This window comes from Maylandia zebra, linkage group LG3 (assembly GCF_041146795.1).
Source record: "Maylandia zebra isolate NMK-2024a linkage group LG3, Mzebra_GT3a, whole genome shotgun sequence".
In the NCBI taxonomy this organism is placed as follows: Eukaryota; Metazoa; Chordata; class Actinopteri; order Cichliformes; family Cichlidae; genus Maylandia; species Maylandia zebra.
This window is the reverse complement of record NC_135169.1, coordinates 7,065,735-7,087,909: the sequence shown is the minus strand read 5'-3', so window position 1 is coordinate 7,087,909 and position 22,175 is coordinate 7,065,735. Positions and strand designations below refer to the sequence as shown.

At 40.3% G+C, this 22,175-nt stretch overlaps 1 protein-coding gene across 1 annotated transcript in view; it reads left to right on the top strand.

Annotated features, from left to right (window-relative positions):
- The window catches only part of LOC106674966 (uncharacterized), a gene marked incomplete at its 3' end in the record, with an annotated part of 56,582 nt that overhangs the window by 5,792 nt on the left and 28,615 nt on the right, over positions 1–22,175 (top strand). The window contains exons 2-4 of the mRNA XM_076882094.1: positions 19,263–19,601; positions 20,338–20,676; positions 21,623–21,724. Coding sequence (XP_076738209.1) covers positions 19,263–19,601; positions 20,338–20,676; positions 21,623–21,724 — 780 coding nt within the window. The remainder of the gene's footprint in view (positions 1–19,262; positions 19,602–20,337; positions 20,677–21,622; positions 21,725–22,175) is intronic.

The window sequence follows — 22,175 nt, the reverse complement described above, 5'->3', positions numbered from 1 at the left end:
TATATGATCTATATATATGATCTATATATGTGATCTATATATGTGATCTATATATATGATCTATATATATGATCTATATATGTGATCTATATATGTGATCTATATATATGATCTATATATATGATCTATATATGTGATCTATATATGTGATCTATATATATGATCTATATATATGATCTATATATGTGATCTATATATATGATCTATATATATGATCTATATATATGATCTATATATGTGATCTAAAAATGTTCTGCTGTTTGAGTCCCAGCTTCATTTGAGTTTTAAAAATGTATTCTCAACAATTATTTACACACAGATCACTATATATATGATCTATATATGTGATCTATATATGTGATCTATATATGTGATCTATATATATGATCTATATATGTGATCTATATATATGATCTATATATGTGATCTATATATGTGATCTATATATATGATCTATATATATGATCTATATATGTGATCTATATATATGATCTATATATATGATCTATATATATGATCTATATATGTGATCTATATATATGATCTATATATGTGATCTATATATATGATCTATATATATGATCTATATATGTGATCTATATATATGATCTATATATATGATCTATATATATGATCTATATATGTGATCTATATATATGATCTATATATATGATCTATATATATGATCTATATATGTGATCTATATATATGATCTATATATGTGATCTATATATGTGATCTATATATGTGATCTATATATATGATCTATATATATGATCTATATATGTGATCTATATATATGATCTATATATGTGATCTATATATATGATCTATATATGTGATCTATATATGTGATCTATATATGTGATCTATATATGTGATCTATATATATGATCTATATATATGATCTATATATGTGATCTATATATATGATCTATATATGTGATCTATATATATGATCTATATATGTGATCTATATATATGATCTATATATGTGATCTATATATGTGATCTATATATGTGATCTATATATGTGATCTATATATATGATCTATATATATGATCTATATATATGATCTATATATGTGATCTATATATGTGATCTATATATATGATCTATATATATGATCTATATATGTGATCTATATATGTGATCTATATATGTGATCTATATATATGATCTATATATATGATCTATATATATGATCTATATATGTGATCTATATATATGATCTATATATATGATCTATATATATGATCTATATATGTGATCTATATATATGATCTATATATGTGATCTATATATATGATCTATATATATGATCTATATATATGATCTATATATGTGATCTATATATATGATCTATATATATGATCTATATATATGATCTATATATGTGATCTATATATATGATCTATATATATGATCTATATATGTGATCTATATATATGATCTATATATGTGATCTATATATGTGATCTATATATATGATCTATATATATGATCTATATATGTGATCTATATATGTGATCTATATATATGATCTATATATGTGATCTATATATATGATCTATATATATGATCTATATAGCCTTTGGTGCATTAGGGAATTCTAAATAATCAAGTTACTCTTTACTCTCATGAGTATCTGTGAACAATACACAAGAACAAAGTGATGCTGGATTTAGACGTTTATACCACAGGTGCATCTACTGGGAGGCTGAGGGGAGCACTGGTGGCTGTCAGTATTTTTCAAAATATAATAATGTTTTTGTGTTTGTCTGATTTTCCAAAAGAAATACAAAATGATGCTGATTAATAGTTCTGATTATATCCAAAGAATGAGCTGGATCAATGAGTCTGAAAGATCTTCACTTGATCAAATTTCTCTGTTTTCCATCCATGGAGATCAGGATCCTGGGTATTTAACTTCATGTCTCACTGGCGGACCCTTAGTCCACCTGTCCAGGGCTGGGTGCTCGGGTGTGTACTGAGTCACTCCCAGCATCTGCTATGTGTGGCCTGCTGGCTCGTTGCCGGGGCCCCTGGGGCTTCTGCACTGTGTCTGCTGGCTGACCCCATCCAGGGGTCTGCTTTGATCTTTTCTGAGTAGGTAGTGCGATTCCCCCTGCGGTGAGCCTCTTTGGACTCTCGTACTCTGGGGGTATCTAGATGTCTCGGGCCTGCATCTCCTCCATGCCTGCTTCATCTCCTGGGGGGGGGGCTATGGCTCCACATACCCACTATTAGACATTTACATGGTGAAACCTTGTGAACACAAGCGCACACACACACAAAGGTGCACACACACGTACTCACAGACACTCACTATCTTGGTTGGCTGCTGCCTCTAGACATATCATGTAGTCCTGTGTGCTGCTCAGCAGAGATGGGCAGTAATGCGTTACAAGTAACGCATTACTGTAATCCGATTACTTTTTTTCAAGTAATGAGTAAAGTAAGGGATTAGTATTGCAAAAACGGTAATTAGATTACCGTTACTTTCCCGTAGGAACGCTGCGTTACTGCGTTACTAAAACCGTGATTTTTTTTTTTTTGCGAGAATGTCTCACGACAGTGACGTAAGCGAGTGCGACGTTAGTGACAACAGCTGTGTGCAGATCAACAATGGATCACATATCGATTGTGGGAGAGAGTATGAGCGTGCAGCGTTTAAAGCGTGGAAGCACTGACCTTACTTTGAGTTTGATTCCATAAAAAGTGACAAAAACATTAGCGTCCGTTGTGCGCGGGAGGAAAACTTTTTACAGCGAAAAAAAACCCTAAACTTCCGAGCAAGCACCGAGAAACTCGCGGATTCTTCCACTGACCGCTGCGGCACACCTGCACCAGGGTAAACCTCTGCCTACCCCACTCCTGCTTTACAGGTGAAAATAGAGCAAAAGGACCGCTGAGTCTTTGACTTTATTTATTTTCTGCTGTGTTTTACTTGCATCTATTTGAAAGACTGAGTGTAAACACAAAAACATTTTATTTTATGTGCTGGAATGTGCAGAAAATAGGTTTAAATGTTAAACAAATTTCCTCCAGTCAGAGAATGTTGCATATAATTTTATTTTTGCTTGATGCATAAAGTTAAAAGATTAAAACTAATAAAACAAGTTTTAAAAAGAGACTTTTCCATTTGATTACATTTTGTATGATGGATTATGTAGAAAAAGTAGAATTGGGCTGAAAGATCTATCGCTTTATCACCTCTTCAGGTTGTAAATCGTGTTTTTAAAAAGTAACTAAGTAACTAAGTAATTAATTACCTTTGAAAATATGTAATCAGTAAAGTAACGGGATTACTTTTTTGGGGAAGTAATCAGTAATTAGTTACTGATTACTTTTTTCAAGTAACTTGACCAACACTGCTGCTCAGTAACATTTCATGTTATCATTTACTGGTACTTGTACATATCTTGGTTGTTGCCACGGTTTCTCTGTTGTTGTTTTGTGTGTGTGTGTTTGTGTGTGTGTTTTACGCAGGTTTGGAGCAGATCCTCAGTGTTTTTTCTCCATCTCTATTTTTCTTTCCCTCTCCTTCTGTAAACTTCTTCACCAATTTCTTTCTTTTTCTTTTCTTCAGACACTCTTTTCTGTTCTGATAGTAATAACTCAAAATAAAAAATCCTAATAAATTTCTAATAAAATATGACTGCCATTATAGCAAAAGCAGTAATGATGCACTTGGAAAAATAATTCTGTTGGGCATGTTTTTGGCCTTCAGACAATAATTCTCATTCTCGTCCTGTCCTGCTACACTGCTGGACGGGACAGGCAAAGAAAAGAATATAATAATAATCAGGGCTGTCAGTGTTAACACATTAAAATGGGCAAATTCACATTAACAAGTTAACACAGATCAATCCGTATAAGGAGTTACTCAGCGTTAACGCATTTAAGCCACATTAACACGTTAATGCCATCATCATGACTAACGCAATTAACAATTAATCCATCTGGAGCACAGACTGACTCAAAATCCCTGAAATGTCTCTGTCAATGCATTTTGGGCAGTTTGTCCAAAGTTTGTCTTCTCTGCAGAAGCCCCCCTGTGTCTGCTGGCTGAGCCCCATCCAGGGGTCTGTTTGGTCTTTGCTGAGTGGCTAGTGCGTTAACGTGGGCTAATTCATGTTAACGTGTTAACACTGACAGCCCTAATAATAATACATGTAAAAACCAAACAGTATGTCAGGTTGTTATCCTGGTATTCAGTCTGTGCTGCTCTCACTCAGAGATCAGAGTTCATGTTCAGTAACCACACTGACAGCAAGAGGAGGAAACGATTGGTTTAATTTAAAAGAACAGTCTGAGCTGTGGATTAAAACAATGAGAAATATATAAGTGAGTCACATATCAAACACAGACCATTAACCTCCTAGGACCTGCCGTCCACATATGTGGACATCACATTTTGGGTTATTTAGACCAAAATACTCAATTTTGCTCTACAAGGGCCTGATATCCACTTACGAGGACATTATACTGCTACTGTTCTATCAAAATTTTAAACGAATTTCCTCATATGTGGCTCCTATTTTTCTTAAAAACAAAAATAAGGTAAAAAAAAATCTGGTAATTCTTTGTTTTTACATTCATCGGGCCCCAATATATATATATTTTTTTTAATTCCTATTTATTCTATTTATCCCCTTCGTATATTTTATTTATATTGTCTCTGTATTTATATATATGTGTGTGTGTATAACTCTGTAACTTCTGTCGGTGCTGTGCTTTTTTGGAAATCGAATTTCCCAGAGGAACCCACCCGAGGGATTAATAAAGTTCTATCTTATCTTATCTTATCTTATCTTATCTTAATATTCCCAAATATCGAAGAGAAATTAAAAATGCATGCTGTGGAAGAGTTCAGGTCTTAGGAGGTTAAGTGCAATAAGAAGCAGAATGAAAAGCTGAGTGTGAGGGTCAGGGTGCTGTCTCACTGCAGAGGCTTCAGGCTGAATCCTGCTGAGCTCAGAGTCAGACTCACCTGTGCAGCTTGGACAGGTAAACACATCAGGACATGAGGAGAGTTGGCAAAGTACAGACATTCAGTACTTAAGTCCACAAACAGACTTTGTAGACATAAGTCTACAAATACTACTATTAAAAATACTCCAGTAAAGGTAAAAGTACTGATTCAACTTCTTTACTCAAGTAAAAGTAAAAAGTAGAGGCTCTGAAATGTACTTCAAATAAGAAAGTAAAAAGTGGCTCTTTGAAGGATGTTTGTAAAATATATTTATACACAAGTCTGGTCTAAGTCTTCTGTCAGAGAGACTGCAGCAGTCCAGGAGTTTGTTAATTGTCTTTAATTAAGTCCCACAAAAGATTTGTTTACATGAAAATGTTTGTGAGGCTTAATCTGAATTTGATGCAGCCAAACCTAGCTAAATAGCGCATGTCTTACAAGATGCTAATAGTGAGGCATAAATATGGCAAGCTAGCAACAGCTAAAGGAAACCATAGAAAAGTCCTTTATTCCTCATCCTGTGTTCAGCCCTGCATCAGCAGCTTCATTCTTATACAGACCTTTCTACTCTGTGTGTTAAACTGAGCTCTATGTTTGCTACATAGCAGTCAATGAATCCAGTTTTTATACCACAGTTAAGTTAATGTAGTTAAATCTGTGTATTTGTAACTCAAACATTCAGTGTTTTAAACAGAAACCTGACTTTGACATATTTAAGTTGGTATGAACACAGTCAGAGCTGCTGCTGCTTTTATTGTTCTGTTGCTTTTTCAAAGCTTTCTGTGCAAATCAATAGAAATATTTATTGTTGCATCTTAAAGCTGCCAGCACAGCAGCAGCATGAGGAGAAGAGTGTTTGCTCAGGAAATACACGGGTCCCTGAAGAGTTCAAACAGGAAATATTCCTGCATTAAATCTGCAGTTCAATCATCAGCAGATTACTGTCAGTGTCATCTGTCACCAGGCAGGTTTTAACAGGCGTGTAAGCCACATATTATTAGAACACCCTTTTATATTTGGATGATAAACACATTTAGTTGTGTTTGGTCTTTAACTTGTGCTCAGTTTCCACAATGAATTCATGATGGAAATCTCTAATAAACTATCAAAATAGACACTATTTCCCCCCAACACTCTCTGTCGGTGGCTGGTGCCCCCATCCTCTGGTTCTTGGTGGTTCTTGGTGCTCGGGTGTGTTCTGGCTAATGTCTGCTTGGTGGGGCCTGGCCCCCTGGCTCTGTCAGGCCCCTGTTTGGGGGTGAGGAGGTCTTTGGGTCTCAGATCTCTGGGCCTGTGTGCGCTCTGCTCTGGTGCATCCGGCTGATGGGATCCTGCAGGCTCCTCGCTGAGACCCCCTGTGACTTCAGCACCATGGCTGCAGTTTCTCTGTTGTCTGGTTTTGTCGTGTGTGTGTGTGTGTGTGTGTGTGTGTGTGTGTGATTGTTTTTGTTTGTTTGTTTGTTTTTTAGGCAGGTTTGGAGCAGATCCTCAGTGTTTTTTCTCTCTCCCTCTCCTTCTGTAAACTTCATCACTAATTTCTTTCTTTTTCTTTTCTGTTCTGATTTCTGGACGTAGCCTTAGTGTGAGCAGCCAAACATGATGGCAGACTGCCACAGATCACTGCTGAGGAAAGAGGAGGCGTTCAGCTTCCTCATAGTTTCACACCTGCATGAAGCAGCCTCACCCTGACAGCTTCAAATCACTGTGTCAGCTGATCACTTCCTGTCCTGTGATTGGCTGAGCTTCAGGCCTTCTCTCAGTCAAACTGGAAACAGGGATTGAGACAGTGTGAGGGTTTGTGGAGTGCCACAGTGCTGTAATGAATACTGTAGTGGAAGAAGTTCTTTCACACTCTTCATCCTGGAACTGCTTTATGTCCATGATCTGCATGGAAACACATCTATGGAGAGGAAATCCAGCTGCTGAGGGTCACATCTGCATCATTGTAGCTACAGTGGATGTTTCATGGTCAGGACTGGAGGCGGAGCTTTGGGTGAGGCCGCAGCAGCCGCCTCCACCCGGAGCGCTCGGGCGTGAAACTAGGAGGAAAGCCGACGTCCTCCTCTTTCCTCAGAAGTGATCTGTGGCCGGCCGGACTTCATTCCACAGATGTGCTTTAACAAAGTGTGAAGCTGAACTCTGAGCTGTGACAGTGAAGCAGTGTGAGAGTGTCAGTAGATGATCAGCAGAGGAAAGTGAAGCTGCTGTGAGCTGATGTCCTGAAGGGCTTTTAAAGAGTCTCTGAGTTTGACAGGAACATGAAGATGTTTGTGGTGTTTGTGATCCTCCTGCACGGTAAGTACACCTTCCTCTCTCTGCTCTCATCATCAGCTTTTCTTTCATCTCTCTCTCTTTAATGTGTTGAAGTGCAGCAGGAGGAGATTTCCATCAAACACTGGATTCTGATTCAGATCAAAGTAGAGCTGGGCGATATAAGATTTTTTCATATCACGATATGTTTTTTTCATTTCAGGCGATAACGATATCAAAGTCAAAAGTCAAAGTCAGCTTTATTTGTCAATTCTGCCACATGTACAAGACATACAGAGAATTGAAAGTTCGTTACTCTCAAACCCTAGATGAATAGCAAATAAACATTTAAATATTTAAATATTAGAGTGATCTATCACGATATAAGCCAAATAACTATATTTGTAAGACTTAAATGTGCCGTTGCTCACAAGTGAAATGTGAAATAATCAGCAGCTTGTTTTGATTTAAATATTTATTTCCCATAATAAGTTCAACAGGGTAGATGCACTTAAGGAACATGAGACTTTTTCAGATAAATAAAGGCAAATATTGCAAACTACACAAAAGGCAGCCGCTAAAGCGTTTAAGTTTCAAAATAGAACAAACGAAACAGACTAAATTGTCAATTCCACTTAGAAACAAAATATTAATCCTAAAAATAAATCTTAGTTTGTTTTACAGAAGAACAGACAAAACTGACTAACTTTTGTCAATATCAAATAAACTGAGAACTAAAAGGAAATTCTCAATCTCTCCTTGTTGTATAGCTTAGCTTTTCAAACAGTTTTAACAGTTACTTTAGTCTGACAAAAGCCGAATGACGATTTAGCGCTTCCAGTCAGAGACTGAGGCTACGTCCACACGTACACGGGTATTTTTGAAAATGGAGATTTTCCGTTTTCGTTTTGTTACGAGTTCAAAATTGGGGATGGACACAAGAGGAAAAACCACAATAACAACACTGGTCCGGCCGGGTTGAGTCAAACAATGATTTTAATGATCACACTCGTGGGAGATGGACGTGTTTTGCAAAAATTAAGTGTAACAAAATCTCAGTTCCATCATATCAGTCATGCTCTTCTGCTTATCCTTGGGTGTTGAGACTAATAACTATTAACTCTTGCCGCACCGGGTGCTCCTAATTTTGGTTCAAGTTAATTGATAAAGTTTTTTTAAGGCGATTGACTCACACAATTATGTATATGTCCCCGTCCGGTTGTCTCTCGATGCATCCCGCTGCCTTATCTGGGGTTAGCTGTTTTCTGGGGATGCGGTTTGAGTGGGTGAGCTCTTCAAGGAGGGAGAGAGTGCTCCCCCTGATGAGCTCTTCTAGGTAAGCTAGGTTAGCCTTCTTGCATGAGCTTTTCAAGTGCACTTTAAGGTTTGTGGGATTTTTCTTGTCATAAATGTCCCTCATGACCCCCTGATGACCCAATACTTCATTTTTGCGCACTGTAGTACACATTTAGTTTTTGCTTGCAGGTATCATAGTCTACTTGCCACTCACATGTGTGGGGGTGTGGCCTTGCCAAATGTTTTATTTTTATTTAAACTCAGATGTTGATTTATTTCCAAAAATAAACATCTAGTAAATAATTTGAGGGGTTTTTAAGAATTAGGCTTATTTAGTTTCACAGAAAACATGACTAATTTATTAATGTGTGCTCTAGTGTACATTGGGACCTGGTAGTTATATTCATTTCACTTTTTCCTAGTAGGCAACTCTTTGACAAAGGCAGGGAGAATTCTTAACAGAATAATTGAGCGAGATTCAAACATAGATTTTTCAGAAGATGAGAGTCATGTGACCCAGATAGGAGAGGGTGAGAACCCAAGAAGAACCACACAAAGATTATCTAGATGCAGTGGCAGATGTAATAGAGAAAGACACAGGGCCACCTGAAAACTGTCGTTCTATCTGGTCCAAAACCAACCTGTAGGAGAATCTGGAATTTTGATTTTGAGCTAAAAATAAAATGTGGGTAAAATGCAGAAATGTTCTCCAGTAAGTAAAAAAACAAGAGTCGCAGTTTTAGCTGAATCCATGACACCTGATTGTTTTTTCTACAAGATCACGTCGTTGCTGAAGGTTATCAATGATCTCAATGTGCGAAAAGAACTCACAGTCTCTCGAGTTCAAGCTCCTCTTGGCTGAGAAACCTGGGACAAATATATGAACAAGAGCTGAATAATAACAGTAATGAAGAGTTCTCTCCAAAAATCAAAAAGAGGAGACCCCAATCAGATGAGAGTGTAACCAACATGGTTCACTCAACTTGGCTGAAATTGTTAACAGTCCAAGGCATTTCAGTTATATAATGGTTGGGTGCAACAGTAAAACATATGTGGCATGTGGGAAGTGCCAAATGTTCCTTTGTGCCTCCAAATAAAATCACAGTACTTCCTCAGATATCATAAATGAATTAACTTTTGTGAAATAGAAAGTCCAGTGCAATCACTTGTTCCTGAACCAATGGCTTACAGCTAGTGAAGTGTCAGTGACTTCTAAGTTGGTCCCTGATCTACATTTTTATGATATTGTTATATAAATAAGTTTTAATAACACTTGATTTATCTTAAAGAAAAAAGAAAAAGAAAAAATGAAAATACTTTTTCTTTTTTGTTCTCTTTCCCTGAGCCTCAGGAGGACATTGTGTCTCTCTCCACCACCAGACACTTGCTATGTCTAAAAAACAGTCATATTCAAAGTGATCCCAAATTGGACTCTGGCGCTTTCTCACGACTTTTCCTGATATGATTCTGCACGGGGACGGAGCAGCAACACAGACGACTCAACTAACGTACTGCTTTGACTTGGCTATTGTAGGGCACGCACACATCAATGAGACTAAACACATTTTGCTATAAATTCAGTTAATTTTAGTTAGTTTTGTGAACACTCATTACAGTTTTAGTTAGTTTTCCTGTTTTTTGTTTTTTTGATTTTATTTCCGTTAACGCAAACGTTTTTCCACTTCTAGTTTTCGTTATTTCATTTGTTTTCTTTAATAATAATAATCTTGCTCTTCACCCTGGAATAAACATAATCAACATGATCAACATTTTACTGCGTATCAATTCACCATCTTATCAATTCAAGTGCTCCATCCTTATATGGTTTGTGACATTATGTTTATCTAAGCCTCCACACTGTCTCTAAATGTTTGAAGAATTTTCAAGTTTGGGGTCAACTTTTGAGAATTTGACCATAAGTGAAAGTTATGGCGTTATCACCCCCTTTGGGGCTTACCTTTCCCAGTTTTGATGATATTCCTCCCCATTCTTTGCAAGTACCCCCTTTCGGTGGCGAGAAACTGTTGGTGTGGCCAAGTGGGTGCTGTAAAAACAAAAGCTCAGGACAGAACAGTCACCAATCATGTACTTCATTCAAAATTAGCATATATCGAACTTCCTATTGATCCTCTGAGTGTAATGGTACATTTTAATTTGAACTTCTCAAAGCTAAACACAATATTTTACTTTACCTTACTCTTGTTCTTGTGCAGCACCACCCCTCAGCACATGCCCCTGTCGGTTCTATCTTACTTTTAAATTATTGACTATTTCAAGAAGGCACCCAAAAGGCGAGGACCAGTGTTTATCATTACATATATTCGTTTTGAGTGTGACCAGTCTATCATTCCCCTGTTATTCATTCATTCATTCATTCATTTTTTAAAATGTTTTTTTTATAACCGTTAATTGACTTTTTACAGTGGCCTGCTATGGTTAACAATAACATGTTCAGTCGTGAGTGAAAACGAACCTTTTCTTCACTTTAGCATTTAGCATTCCCAACCATTTTATAATGATACATTAATCGAAATACAGCTACTAAAACACAATTTTCCTAATGTAAACATCAGTAACTCAAAATAAGCAACCAAAGGGTTCAGTCTGCAGCTCACGCTTCTGTGACGCTACAGCCTCCCCCTTTAGTCTCTGCCATCCTTCTGTTCTTACAAACAAAACAAAACAAGACAAAACATCCACCCTTCTTTTACAGGCTGGGTGAATTGTTTGTGAACATCTACTAATCCTAAAGTCGGCACCGTTTTTGTCTCAGTATCAAGTCAGTTAAAACTTTTAGTCATCAGTCCGTCACAGTCCAGTCACATGCATACATCCACTCACATTCATACCAGTTATTGCTGATAATCGAGTCTCACGCGCAACCTACTCGAGGCTCCCTCACCAGCAAGATGACGTCATCCTTTTAAAGGAAACAGCTCCTTGTTTTTGGACTGGACTGACTCGCTGCAATCCTTTTAGGCTCCGGACTTCTCATGTGATCAGTGTCCCATATAAGTGAATTTCTCCCAAGCCCATTATAATCATGGAGAAAAATACTTTGCGACTGTTTTCAGTAAGAATATTTTATAGCGCTTTAAAGTTCAACCTCTCAGGTCTGGATTAAAGAGCTGATTTGTTAAATCAGGAACTCACAAAATACCAAAATATAACCACCGGTGGATCATACCTCTCAGATGTTCTTATTTCAGTGCACTGTAACAAAAGCAAAAACAAACGTGACCAATAAAATACTCATATAATAACAGATACTGGTGCCCATTGCAAACATGTCCAAGCATAAAACCATCCTTCTCTCTCCTAGAGAAGGAAAACAATCCAAACCTCACTGATAGAATCAACCTAGTGTCAAACAAAACCCAAAAATCGACCAAAACTTCACACACTATATTGTGTAGGCATACAGGTACTGTAACTCCTTTTTTTCACTGACAAAAACATGTTGGATTGACTTGATTCAATAGTGGACCCTGGTTACACACAAATGCTTTGCTTTGACAGAAACTTAAACAACTAAGTTAAATCGACACAACCTTTTCATATTCTCTCCGAAATAAAACTCACACCAGTCACTCATCATTTTCGCTCTGTACCACTGCTCCTTATTAGGCTGTGTGAAGCACAGTAAACAATTCAGTGGAGGCCTTAAGCCATAAACAGACATCACGCACAGACATTGTTTTCATAACCCAACTGCTTTAGACCCTGTCCCCTAAATCTACACAGATGCCCTCTGGGTGGCATGAAATGCATTTAACCCATAAACAATCAATGGCTTCTTGTTGTTGTAACCGACTCCGTATTTGGATGTTTGTGTGCAGCATTTGTTAGTAAAGCATTCTTCATTGCATCAGCGTCTGTGTGTGTATCACTTCTCAATGAATTGAATCAGCATTTCGATTTGTGTATGTGTGCGTCAGCTCTCACTCAATCAACGAGTGCATAGGTTCATATGTATGTTTCTTTTCATTCTGAGTCAGTGCATGTAGATGTGTGTGTTTGTGTGGGTGTTTGTGTTCATCACTTCCCTGTTCTGGTGTTCTGAGTAAACCGCGGCCTGAAGCGTGCCCTGGGGTCCTGCCCTCCTCCATTTCAGTCTATTTGCATCCGTTGGTGCTGCTGCTCAAAGTTCTGTCCATACTGGTTCTGGTCCCAATTGAGGCAGTCCTTTTCTCCAGTGTCCTGCATCTTCTCCTTATTCCACTCCTCCTTAACTTGACCCTTTCGCTTCTGTAGCTCCTTCAGGGTTTTGATACGCAGCTCAATCGTCTGGATGTCTATGTCAAGCTCCAGTCTACGCTGCTGCTCCAGCTCTTCCTCTGTTTCTCCCAGCCAAGTCAAGGTTTTGTTCAGGTCAGAGTTCAGCTGCTGCCACTGCTGCTCGTTCTGCTTTGTTCTCATCTCCTTGCTGAGGTCCTGAGCCTGCCGGAACTTCCAGCGCTCAATCACTCTTGAAGTCTGGGACTCTGAGCTGCTGGGATCTGCCAGTCCAGACACCGTATCCTCTTCCTCCTTCAGCTCAGAGCCCATCCTCCTCACTGTGTCAAATCAATACTTCCACGACACTCGCCCATCAGTCGCAGATATCCCATGTATGAGGAGTCCGTTTCTGTGCCTGCACAAGTGCAGCTGCTGTCCGTTTGTTGCAGGCGGAAACGGCTAACATCCAGAGGGTGTATATGAGAGTCTGCAGCAGCAACCTCCCCAATGGAAGACCTCAGTGTTTGTTCTGTTAGTTTAACAAAGGCCTCAAGGAAGTCTCCCTCTTCACTCTGCTTCTCTCTGAGAGCCCTGCTTGCACTCTCAAGCCCACGGCTCAGGTCGTAGTCGTGGTCCCATTCCAGGGGAATGGAGTCCACGCTTGCTGGGGTGTCTCTGCCCGAGCGTTCAGTCCGGAGCTGGGCAGCCAAGGAAGCTGAGCGACCGGAGGACGGCAGAGGCGACAGGAAGCCATCCCCCAAACGTTCACTCCACGGCAGACTGGACAAATCACAATGCTCATCTAGCTCCAGCAAGCTCCGGCCTGATTTCAAGTCCTGTGTCTGGGACTCCAAGTCTGATGGGTTCGATTATCAGCCAGCTCCTCCTGAGCCATGCTCAGTTTCTGCTCTGATGCCTTGAGCTCTTACTGAGGGCAGAAACCTCAGAGTCTTTTCCGTACAAGTCAGATTGAAATCCATTGATGTTTCCCTTGCCTTGCTCCACGGCCTTCTGCAGCTCTGCTGTTCGGCCCTTCTCAGAGGTCAGCTCCTGGCTGAGCCCCGACACCTGTGCCTTCAGCTTATTTTCTCCTGGTGCTTTTGTCCATTCTGAGGTGCCTCCTGACCTCAGTTACTCCTCCTGTCTCTGGCACGCCCTTTTTGCTGCCCGATGATCAGTGTTGGTCCGTCACTGTCCTGCACAGCTTTGATGCAGAGCGGTTAAGGTCAGCATTGTTTTGCTCGGCCTCACTTTTCCTCCGGGCTTAATGGGCGTCTCATCACAGCTCTGTCAGCTGAAGCTGTCTGGAAATCTCCCCCGTGTAGTAAAACGGGCCTTGGATTTAACGCTCTCCGTCTCCGCTGCATGAGCTCATTTTCCTGCAGCAGTGTTGACATTTTCAGGTTCTTGTGGGTCTAGCTGCTGTAGCATTTGGTCAAGGTCACCTTCAAAGATGGTAGAGGAGAGAGCAAAGATGGTAAAAGGGGAGAGCAGGAGTCCCGGTCAGCCTCGGCTTTACTCTGCCGGCTGAAGTGCCGGTCTTAATCATACACGATTTGTCTCTTCTATATCAAAACCCAGCCAAACATCAAACATTCACCCTAGTCATTCAAAACCTTATTAGTAATATTATAATCAGCAAAATCAGCGTTTTAATTACAGGTGTGTATCATTGTTTGCAACTCATAATTATAAAACTCAAAAACACGCTAAACAGGAAGCAAAAGTCCTCTGTGTGCGTCACAGCTCATTTGCATGTTCACACACCGTCTAAAAATAGCTCGCAGCGCTGCAGTGTGCTGTCGTCACACACAGGGTCACACAAAGCTCAGACAAAACTCTATTATTTTATATTACAAAGACGTCTTATATTTACAAACACTGACAGGCCTGACAGATTCAGCGCCTAACAATTTTGACAAATTTAAGTTAACGGGTCCAACCGAAGAAAGTTAACTTTTTTGTAATCAATTAACCAGTATCTGTTTCCTCCAGAACAGCCTCTGGCCTAATTTCTAAAGTCCCTAACTCAATTTAAAAGTGTCCAACACCCAAGGTCCAACCTTTGCTGCCCAAAAAAGCACAAATACCGTTCCAAACGGTAAAGTGGTCCAACCACTAGTTATTCTGGAGTGCCCCAGGCTCCACAGTGACCAACTGACTATCCCTCAAAGAGGACGGGCATTGAGCGTCCCCAACCCCGGCAAGCGTTACCTCTGAGCAATGCGCTTCTTAGCGGTCCAACCGCCGTTCTATAATAATTTATAATACTTTGAAACAACAGTCAACACCCTAAAACAAGAGTCTGACTAAGGCAAGTGCAACCTAGAGGTCAATGGAGCCTTCCCTCACTTATAATCACACAGGTCCACACTTATAACCAATTTGGATTTTAACCAACACATGACCAATTCCCTACCAAACTAAATTCACTCAGCAGTCCAACTGCTTTAACTTCAATCAGCAGTCCAACTGCTTTTCACTTTCAACGTTTCATTATCATTACTTCAGTTTCAGTTCTCATGAGATTTTTTCATCAAAATCAAAACAGACCCTCTACCAGTAATTTCAGTGAGTAGACTTTAATTTAGTCATATCCAATTTGGCACACTTTGGAAATAATTCAACAGGTAGTGCCTTACCTTTGTATAAGCCGGCTTATGCCCACTCACGTCAGACCACTGGCTCGTGCCTGTCCGTTCAACAACCTCAGACCGTCCAAACTTTTAAATTCCACCCCAATACCACAGGACGAGCCCCCAAACTGTTACGAGTTCAAAATTGGGGATGGACACAAGAGGAAAAACCACAATAACAACACTGGTCTGGCCGGGTTGAGTCAAACGATGATTTTAATGATCACACGCGTGGGAGATGGACACCGTACGCAGACAGCCTCAGATCTCAAAATAGCCTCTAGTGGCCCCCACCTTATCATAAAAGCCTAAACATTCACATTCTTTCTCTCACACGGCGCCTAAGCTACGACCTTGGCTCCCTGTTCATCTGCTCCTGCTGAGATGGGGCAGAAAACTCCAGTATATTCTGTTCTCTTCTAATCAGACAAATAAGACAATAACTTTCTGCGAACAGTATTTCTTATAACTCAGCAGTATAATGCATCATAAAACAATATCATTCATTCACAATAAATCAGCAGTCTAATGTAATGCAAATCAGTTTAACGAATGCAATAGTTATCAGCTTCTTCTAATTCAGGAGAATAATGCAAACTAAAACTACATAATAATTCACAACCTTTAATTAGGGGTCTAACATGGCATAAAATAATATTATAATCTAACAGTTTTAAAAAATAATCCCGTCCACACAGAAATGAAGGAAAACGCTGCTATGAACGTGCCAAAGCAGCAGGTGGCGCTAGATTCCTAACCGTGCAGAAATGTTGGCCAATCAGAAGTCTAGAAGCCTCGGTGGGAAAAAGTAAACAAAGCTGGGGCATAGAAGCAGAACCGAGTCATATGTGTGGAGGGACAGTAACTGTGTGTATATGTAAGCATTTAAACACTGCAGAGAGTAGAATTAACAGTATTGTAGAAATTCATTTCACCGAAACAATAACGTGGCGCACAGTGTGACGTCAAGAAATGCGCACACCTTTGACGCTGCATTTTCTCCGTTTTTCTAGTCCACACGTAAATGCAAAAATGGAGTTTTCAAAAATATCCACCCTGGCCGGAGTTTTTGAAAATCTTCGTTTTCAGTGACCAAAAACGCCGTTTACGTGTGGACGAAAGGTGCAAACGCATAGAAAAATCTGCGTTTTCAAAAATACCCGGGTACGTGTGGACGTAGCGCATGCACCAGTTTATTGTATTTCCAGACTTGCTTTCGGCACAATTTACAGTGCACGCTACTCTGTTTTTTGTCAGACTTGAAATAGCCGAAATACCTTCACACTACGGAACTTCTATGGCTCTTCCGTTCGACAATCTCTCTGGCATTGCAACCATCATCTGTTTTCTCTTCGGTAACCTTCGGTCACGCTCGGTTGATTTTTCTAGTCGGCACACTCATTTCCTCCATTACCCGGGCGGTACGGTGGCTGGCTGCTTCCCAAACAAATACACATGTGTGGCTTGGCATTTGTGCTGTACGTAACAAGTCACGTGACGTGACGCTGCGGCTGTGATTGGTTCGGCTCTGCGCTACTTAATTTGGATTGGCTGTTCTTTTTTTTTTTTTTTTTTTTAAGAGGACAAGAGCGGCGAGGTCTATCGCAATAGTTAAATTTTTCTATCGAGAAAAAGTTATATCGCGATACATATCGTTATCGTTCTATCGCCCAGCTCTAGATCAAACTAACAATCCAAAGCAGCAACTTTCAAATCTCTGGATTCTTCTTGGTGCCTTTCAGATGAGCTCATGTTACAATCAGCTGCTGTGTGTGTTGTTGTGTAGCTGAAGCTCGGACTCACATTTCATATGTGACCAAAGGAAACTTGGTGCTGTGTGACACACTTTAGATTCTCTGCTGCTGCTTTGAACTCTTCAAACTAAAGAGCCAAACGGATGATTGACTGTGCAGCTCTGACATGGCACCAAATGTCCCTGTTATCAGCTGCTGGATGGACGTTATCAGAGCTTTTTAGTGCCACACGGATCACCAGGAGCTCCTCCTCTGTCTGCAAACAGGCTCAGCAGCTCTGATCATTGGAGTCAGCACAGAGTGTGGGGACATCTAGTGGTCGTGGAGAGAAGTGCATGTAACGTGTGTGTGTTGTGTTAATCAGCATGAGTAGTTAGGGGGACGTGCCTCCCTGTGCCTGATGGGAGTCCTTGTAATTACCCAGCATGCTGTGCTGTGTGTTTCATTTCTAACACTGGTTTTACTGAAGAGCTTTCTGAGCTTCTTTCATTGATTGTGACCAACGTACATGTTTGCTGTGGATCCACATCTGCTCTTACTGCTGATGTCATGAAGCTGTTTGAGTGGTGAGCAGTCAAAGCAGCAGGTCCTAACAGGGACATAGCAGGATATTCCTGCCTGTAAATGAGCTGTAACTGCACATATGAGCACAGCTGGTCTGCATGTAGTGAACACAAAGAGTGTGTGTGAGCTGAATTTACACCAGTCTGGTTGTGTTCCTGTTATTTTGGCCCTTTGACAAACTCAAATGTATTTAAGCTTAAATGAAAGTGCATTTATTAAAATGCTGTAAAATCACAGTACTGCTGATTTTCCTTTGGTGGACACCAAACATTTTTATCTGCAGGTGAAACTCTGCAGTGATCTGAGCGTGTGCTGCTCTCTGGCATCTCTCTGAGTAATGTTGAAATGCTTGATGTTTTTGTCTGTCATCACGAGGATCTTATCTTCCATCCCTGCTTCTGTTTCCTGCTCACAAACCTGCATCCATCTCAGCATCTAAACTCAAAGTCAGCAGCAGCTTCTTAGCTGACTCTGCCCTCATAGCCCTGATCTCAGGGACTCTTAGATCATTTCAATATGTACATGGAAATCTGTCCTTGCTGCTTTGAAGGTGAAACCTCAGAAATATAATGTCCTCCATGTCTCAGTGATCACAGCAGAGATATAAAAACACAAAGCAGAAGAGCTGAGAGGACCTGGGAGAAAGATGAACAACCCCAGGGTTTTATTCCAGGTAATAAGACCTCCTGGCCAAACTGATGATTGACTGTGAAAAGTTCAGTTTAGAAGCACTTAGAAGTGGGTGGGTCGGTGGGTTTAAAATATAAATTTTCCATTTAAAACCAATTTTCCCTCAAATAATGCAAAATCTACATTCTACCATAGCCTGTATATAAAGATGGAAATGGTCAGAGGACATTCTTCAATAAATCAGCACAAAAAGGAAAATAAATCTGGTTATTGAAGCATCGTTATCTCGCTGTCTAGCTGGTGAAACCTGGGAAACTCCAGGCAAGGGCAGCATACTTTCATTACTAAATGAACAAAGTGGTCCTCTCTTTCTGATCAGACACGTGGCAGATCTTCTGCTTCTGCTTTGTTCATATTTAACAAAATTAAAATCCAGACATGAGTGGACACATTCGTTTTTGATGCTCTCACTAACTAACACAGCCAGTCCCTCAGCACGTTTGTGCTCTCTACTCATATCGCCTTCATATTAAATCATGTTTTACTTTTTCAAGAACTTATTTTAACATTGTACCGAACAACAAACAAATCCTCCCAAACAAAAAAGTCACTTCAAAGGCCAAATTGCATTATATTTCTTCATGTCTGTATAGGTGCCATGTATGAGACGGTTTTATGTGTGACCACAGAGAGCAGCAACAAACTGATGTAAAAGAGCGTGACAGCGTGGGCTGGGTTTATTCTGTCCTCTGTAATGTTTTCAGTTCAGGTCCAATAACATCTAAGAACAGAGGATCTCATTTATATTTGAGGACTTCAGGTAGCTGATGTTTTATATCTGCACAGATTCGTGTGACTCTAAACTCTGAGTGAACTGATGCAGAGTTCAGGTTTAGACTCACAGCATGTTCATGTTTCTGTCTCTGTGTCCTCAGTTTCCCAGCATGCCTCGGCTCTGGAGGTGTATGAGGGGGTGGAGTCTGTCCTGCTGATCTGCAAGGACACTTCTGTACCTTTTGACCCCACTCTGATGTGGACTCGCCACGACCTCGATCCTCCAATCGTCCACGAGTGTAATGATGCAGGAGATGAACTGACAGATCAAAACCAGCGTTACAGGAGACGAACGTCCATGAAGACGGACTCTCTGAGGACCGGAGACTTCAGCCTCACTCTGAGGAACCCCATCATCTCTGACAGCGGCACCTACACCTGCACCATCACTGCATTTGGAAATGAACGGACACTGACAGCAGTAGAGCTGCAGGTCAAAGGTCAGCAACACACCCAAAAACCCGCTGAGACTACGAGAGGTCAGAGGTTATCACACTAAAAGGCTGCTCCAGGAACAAGAACAATGCACATGCATATGTTTGAACAAACAGCTGCGCTTTCAGATGCTGAGAACAAAGAATGTTCAGTCTGATCAGCTGCTGTTTAATCTACAGAACTGAGAGACTCATAAATGTGCCCACACACTCCTGAAAACTAACCCAGGAGGTCCACTCAGCCTTCAGGTGTGAACAGCAGTGAAAGGTCTGACCTACAGAGAGGCACTAAAGACAGCAGCTCACCCACAGGAAACACAGGATTATCAGCCTTTAACACTTTAAACCAGCAGCTCTGATCAGGGCTGTCCTGAAGTTTTGTTTTCTAGTTGTGCCAGGGATTCGATTCTATTCTATTCTATTCTATTCTATTCTATTCTATTCTATTCTATTCTTTTCTATTCTCTGAGATTATTGCTGCCTGAGTTGTTGTTGGTGTATCTGCAGGTCTCAGACTTAAGACTTCCAGATTCAGAATAAACAACATGATTTAAAGTGAATAATCAGATATTTAATAACCAAAAACAACTGGAGTCATGATTAAAGCAGCCTACATGTAGCATTACCTCGTGACTCTTATACAGACACAATCTTGTAGAACTAGTTTCTAATCTCAGGTGGTCACGTGACCTACAGGTCACACAGACAGCTGATTCATGTGTGTGTCTCTGCGTCCTCACAGTGTCCCACCAAGTCTTCACCCTGGAGGTGTACGATGGGGCGGAGTCAGTCCTGCTGCCCTGTCACATCCCGTTTGTATCTGGACCCTCCACAGTGGTGTGGAGCCGCTACGACCTCAATCCTCCAACCGTCCACCAGCGTCAGCAGGAAGAGGACGAGCGGACAGATCAAAACCAGCGTTACAGAGACCGAACATCCATGAAGACTGACGCTCTGCAGACTGGAGACTTCAGCCTCACTCTGAGGAAACCCCACATCTTTGACAGCGGCAACTACACCTGCACCATCAGAGTGAGGGGAGAAGAACCCAGACTGACAGATGTTCAGCTGCAGGTCAAAGGTCAGCAGCACACTCGAAGACTTAACTATATTATTTTTTATCATATTAGTTTGTCCAACATTAAAAGTAATATTTTCATTTGACAAGTAACTTTGTAAAATAGAAAAGCTCTTAATTTATACCAAAGATTCAACTCCTTGCTTGGATTCCACGTTTAATCCACACCATTATTGTATTATTATGTGTATTAATATTACACGTGCACAGTTATTATGATAAACGTTCCCATCCATCCAGCACTGACAGTGACACTGACCTGTGGAAACCTCCTGAGGCCTTTTCTGCAGTCTGCTTGTTATACAAAGAACCTGCTGCCTAAATAAACTTAAACCAGCTCTCAGCCCACAGCGAGTGGTGGCTCGATCACTTCATGCCTGCGATTTATACTGACCGATCAGCATGTGTCTGTTTATTAGCATAGCTCGTCCTCTGTTCAGTCTCATTATTCAGGATGAGACATGATCTGTCCTCCCAGTTCCTGTCAGTACTCCGAGTTCTGGATCAACTGATAATATTTTCATGTTTCTAATTTTAGAGAAAGTGACCAGAAAGAAAGCAGTCGTACATATTTGTTTAATATGTGTAATGAAGGAGATCATTTGTAACCTTCACTAAAGCTGTTTCTGTGCTGTGCTGAGCTCTGAAACCTGACTGAAACTCTTCAAATAAACCTCTGCAGATGATCTGTTAGCTGTTTGACAACTACTCTTTCAAGGATGTTTGAGATGAAAGGAAGGTTGGAGATTGGCCTGTAATCAATCTCAAGAGTTGGCTTTTAAGTAAAGGTTTAACTACAGCCAGCTTGAAGGCCTGTGGTACGTAGCCGATGACTCCTGTAGACTTTGCTGTTTAACCTGATGAGCAGCAGACCTGTTGGAACTCTGTGATTATTCACTTTGGATCAGAATAATCATGTAAACCTCGTTCTGTTGTTGGTCTCTTACAGAGCCGTACATCTTTCCTGCTGAGGCCTGGGTTCTCCTGGCTGTCATGATTATTGCTGCTACTGTGGCACTTGGAGTGTATTTATGGAAGTTACTGAAGAAAGGTATGCTGTGTGTCTGTGTGTGTTTCACCTGCATGTTCTTCTAGCCCAGTTAACAGTTTCTTACATTCCCACATTGGAACTGTCCACTACAACACAGTCTGCTCTGCAGGTGACTGAGCAGCTCCACTGAGATAGGTGAAGGAAACAAAATCTGTTTCCACATGCTGTCTGCATACGAAGTTTAACTAAATGAACAGAGTTTACACAGTTTTATAACAGAGAAGCTAAAGCACCAGACTCAAAGGGTCAAACAGAAAGCCAGATATTAAATACACAAATACACACAAAAGAAAAATGATTAGCAGGAAATAAAACCTCACATGTAATAGAATCACATGAATAAATATATGTTTGTGATATGTATAAATGTATTTTAAGAACAGTTTTAAACAAAGTCTGTGATTCTGCAAGTGTTATCTTATCTGGCCGGTTGGTCCAAATTGGCCTTCAT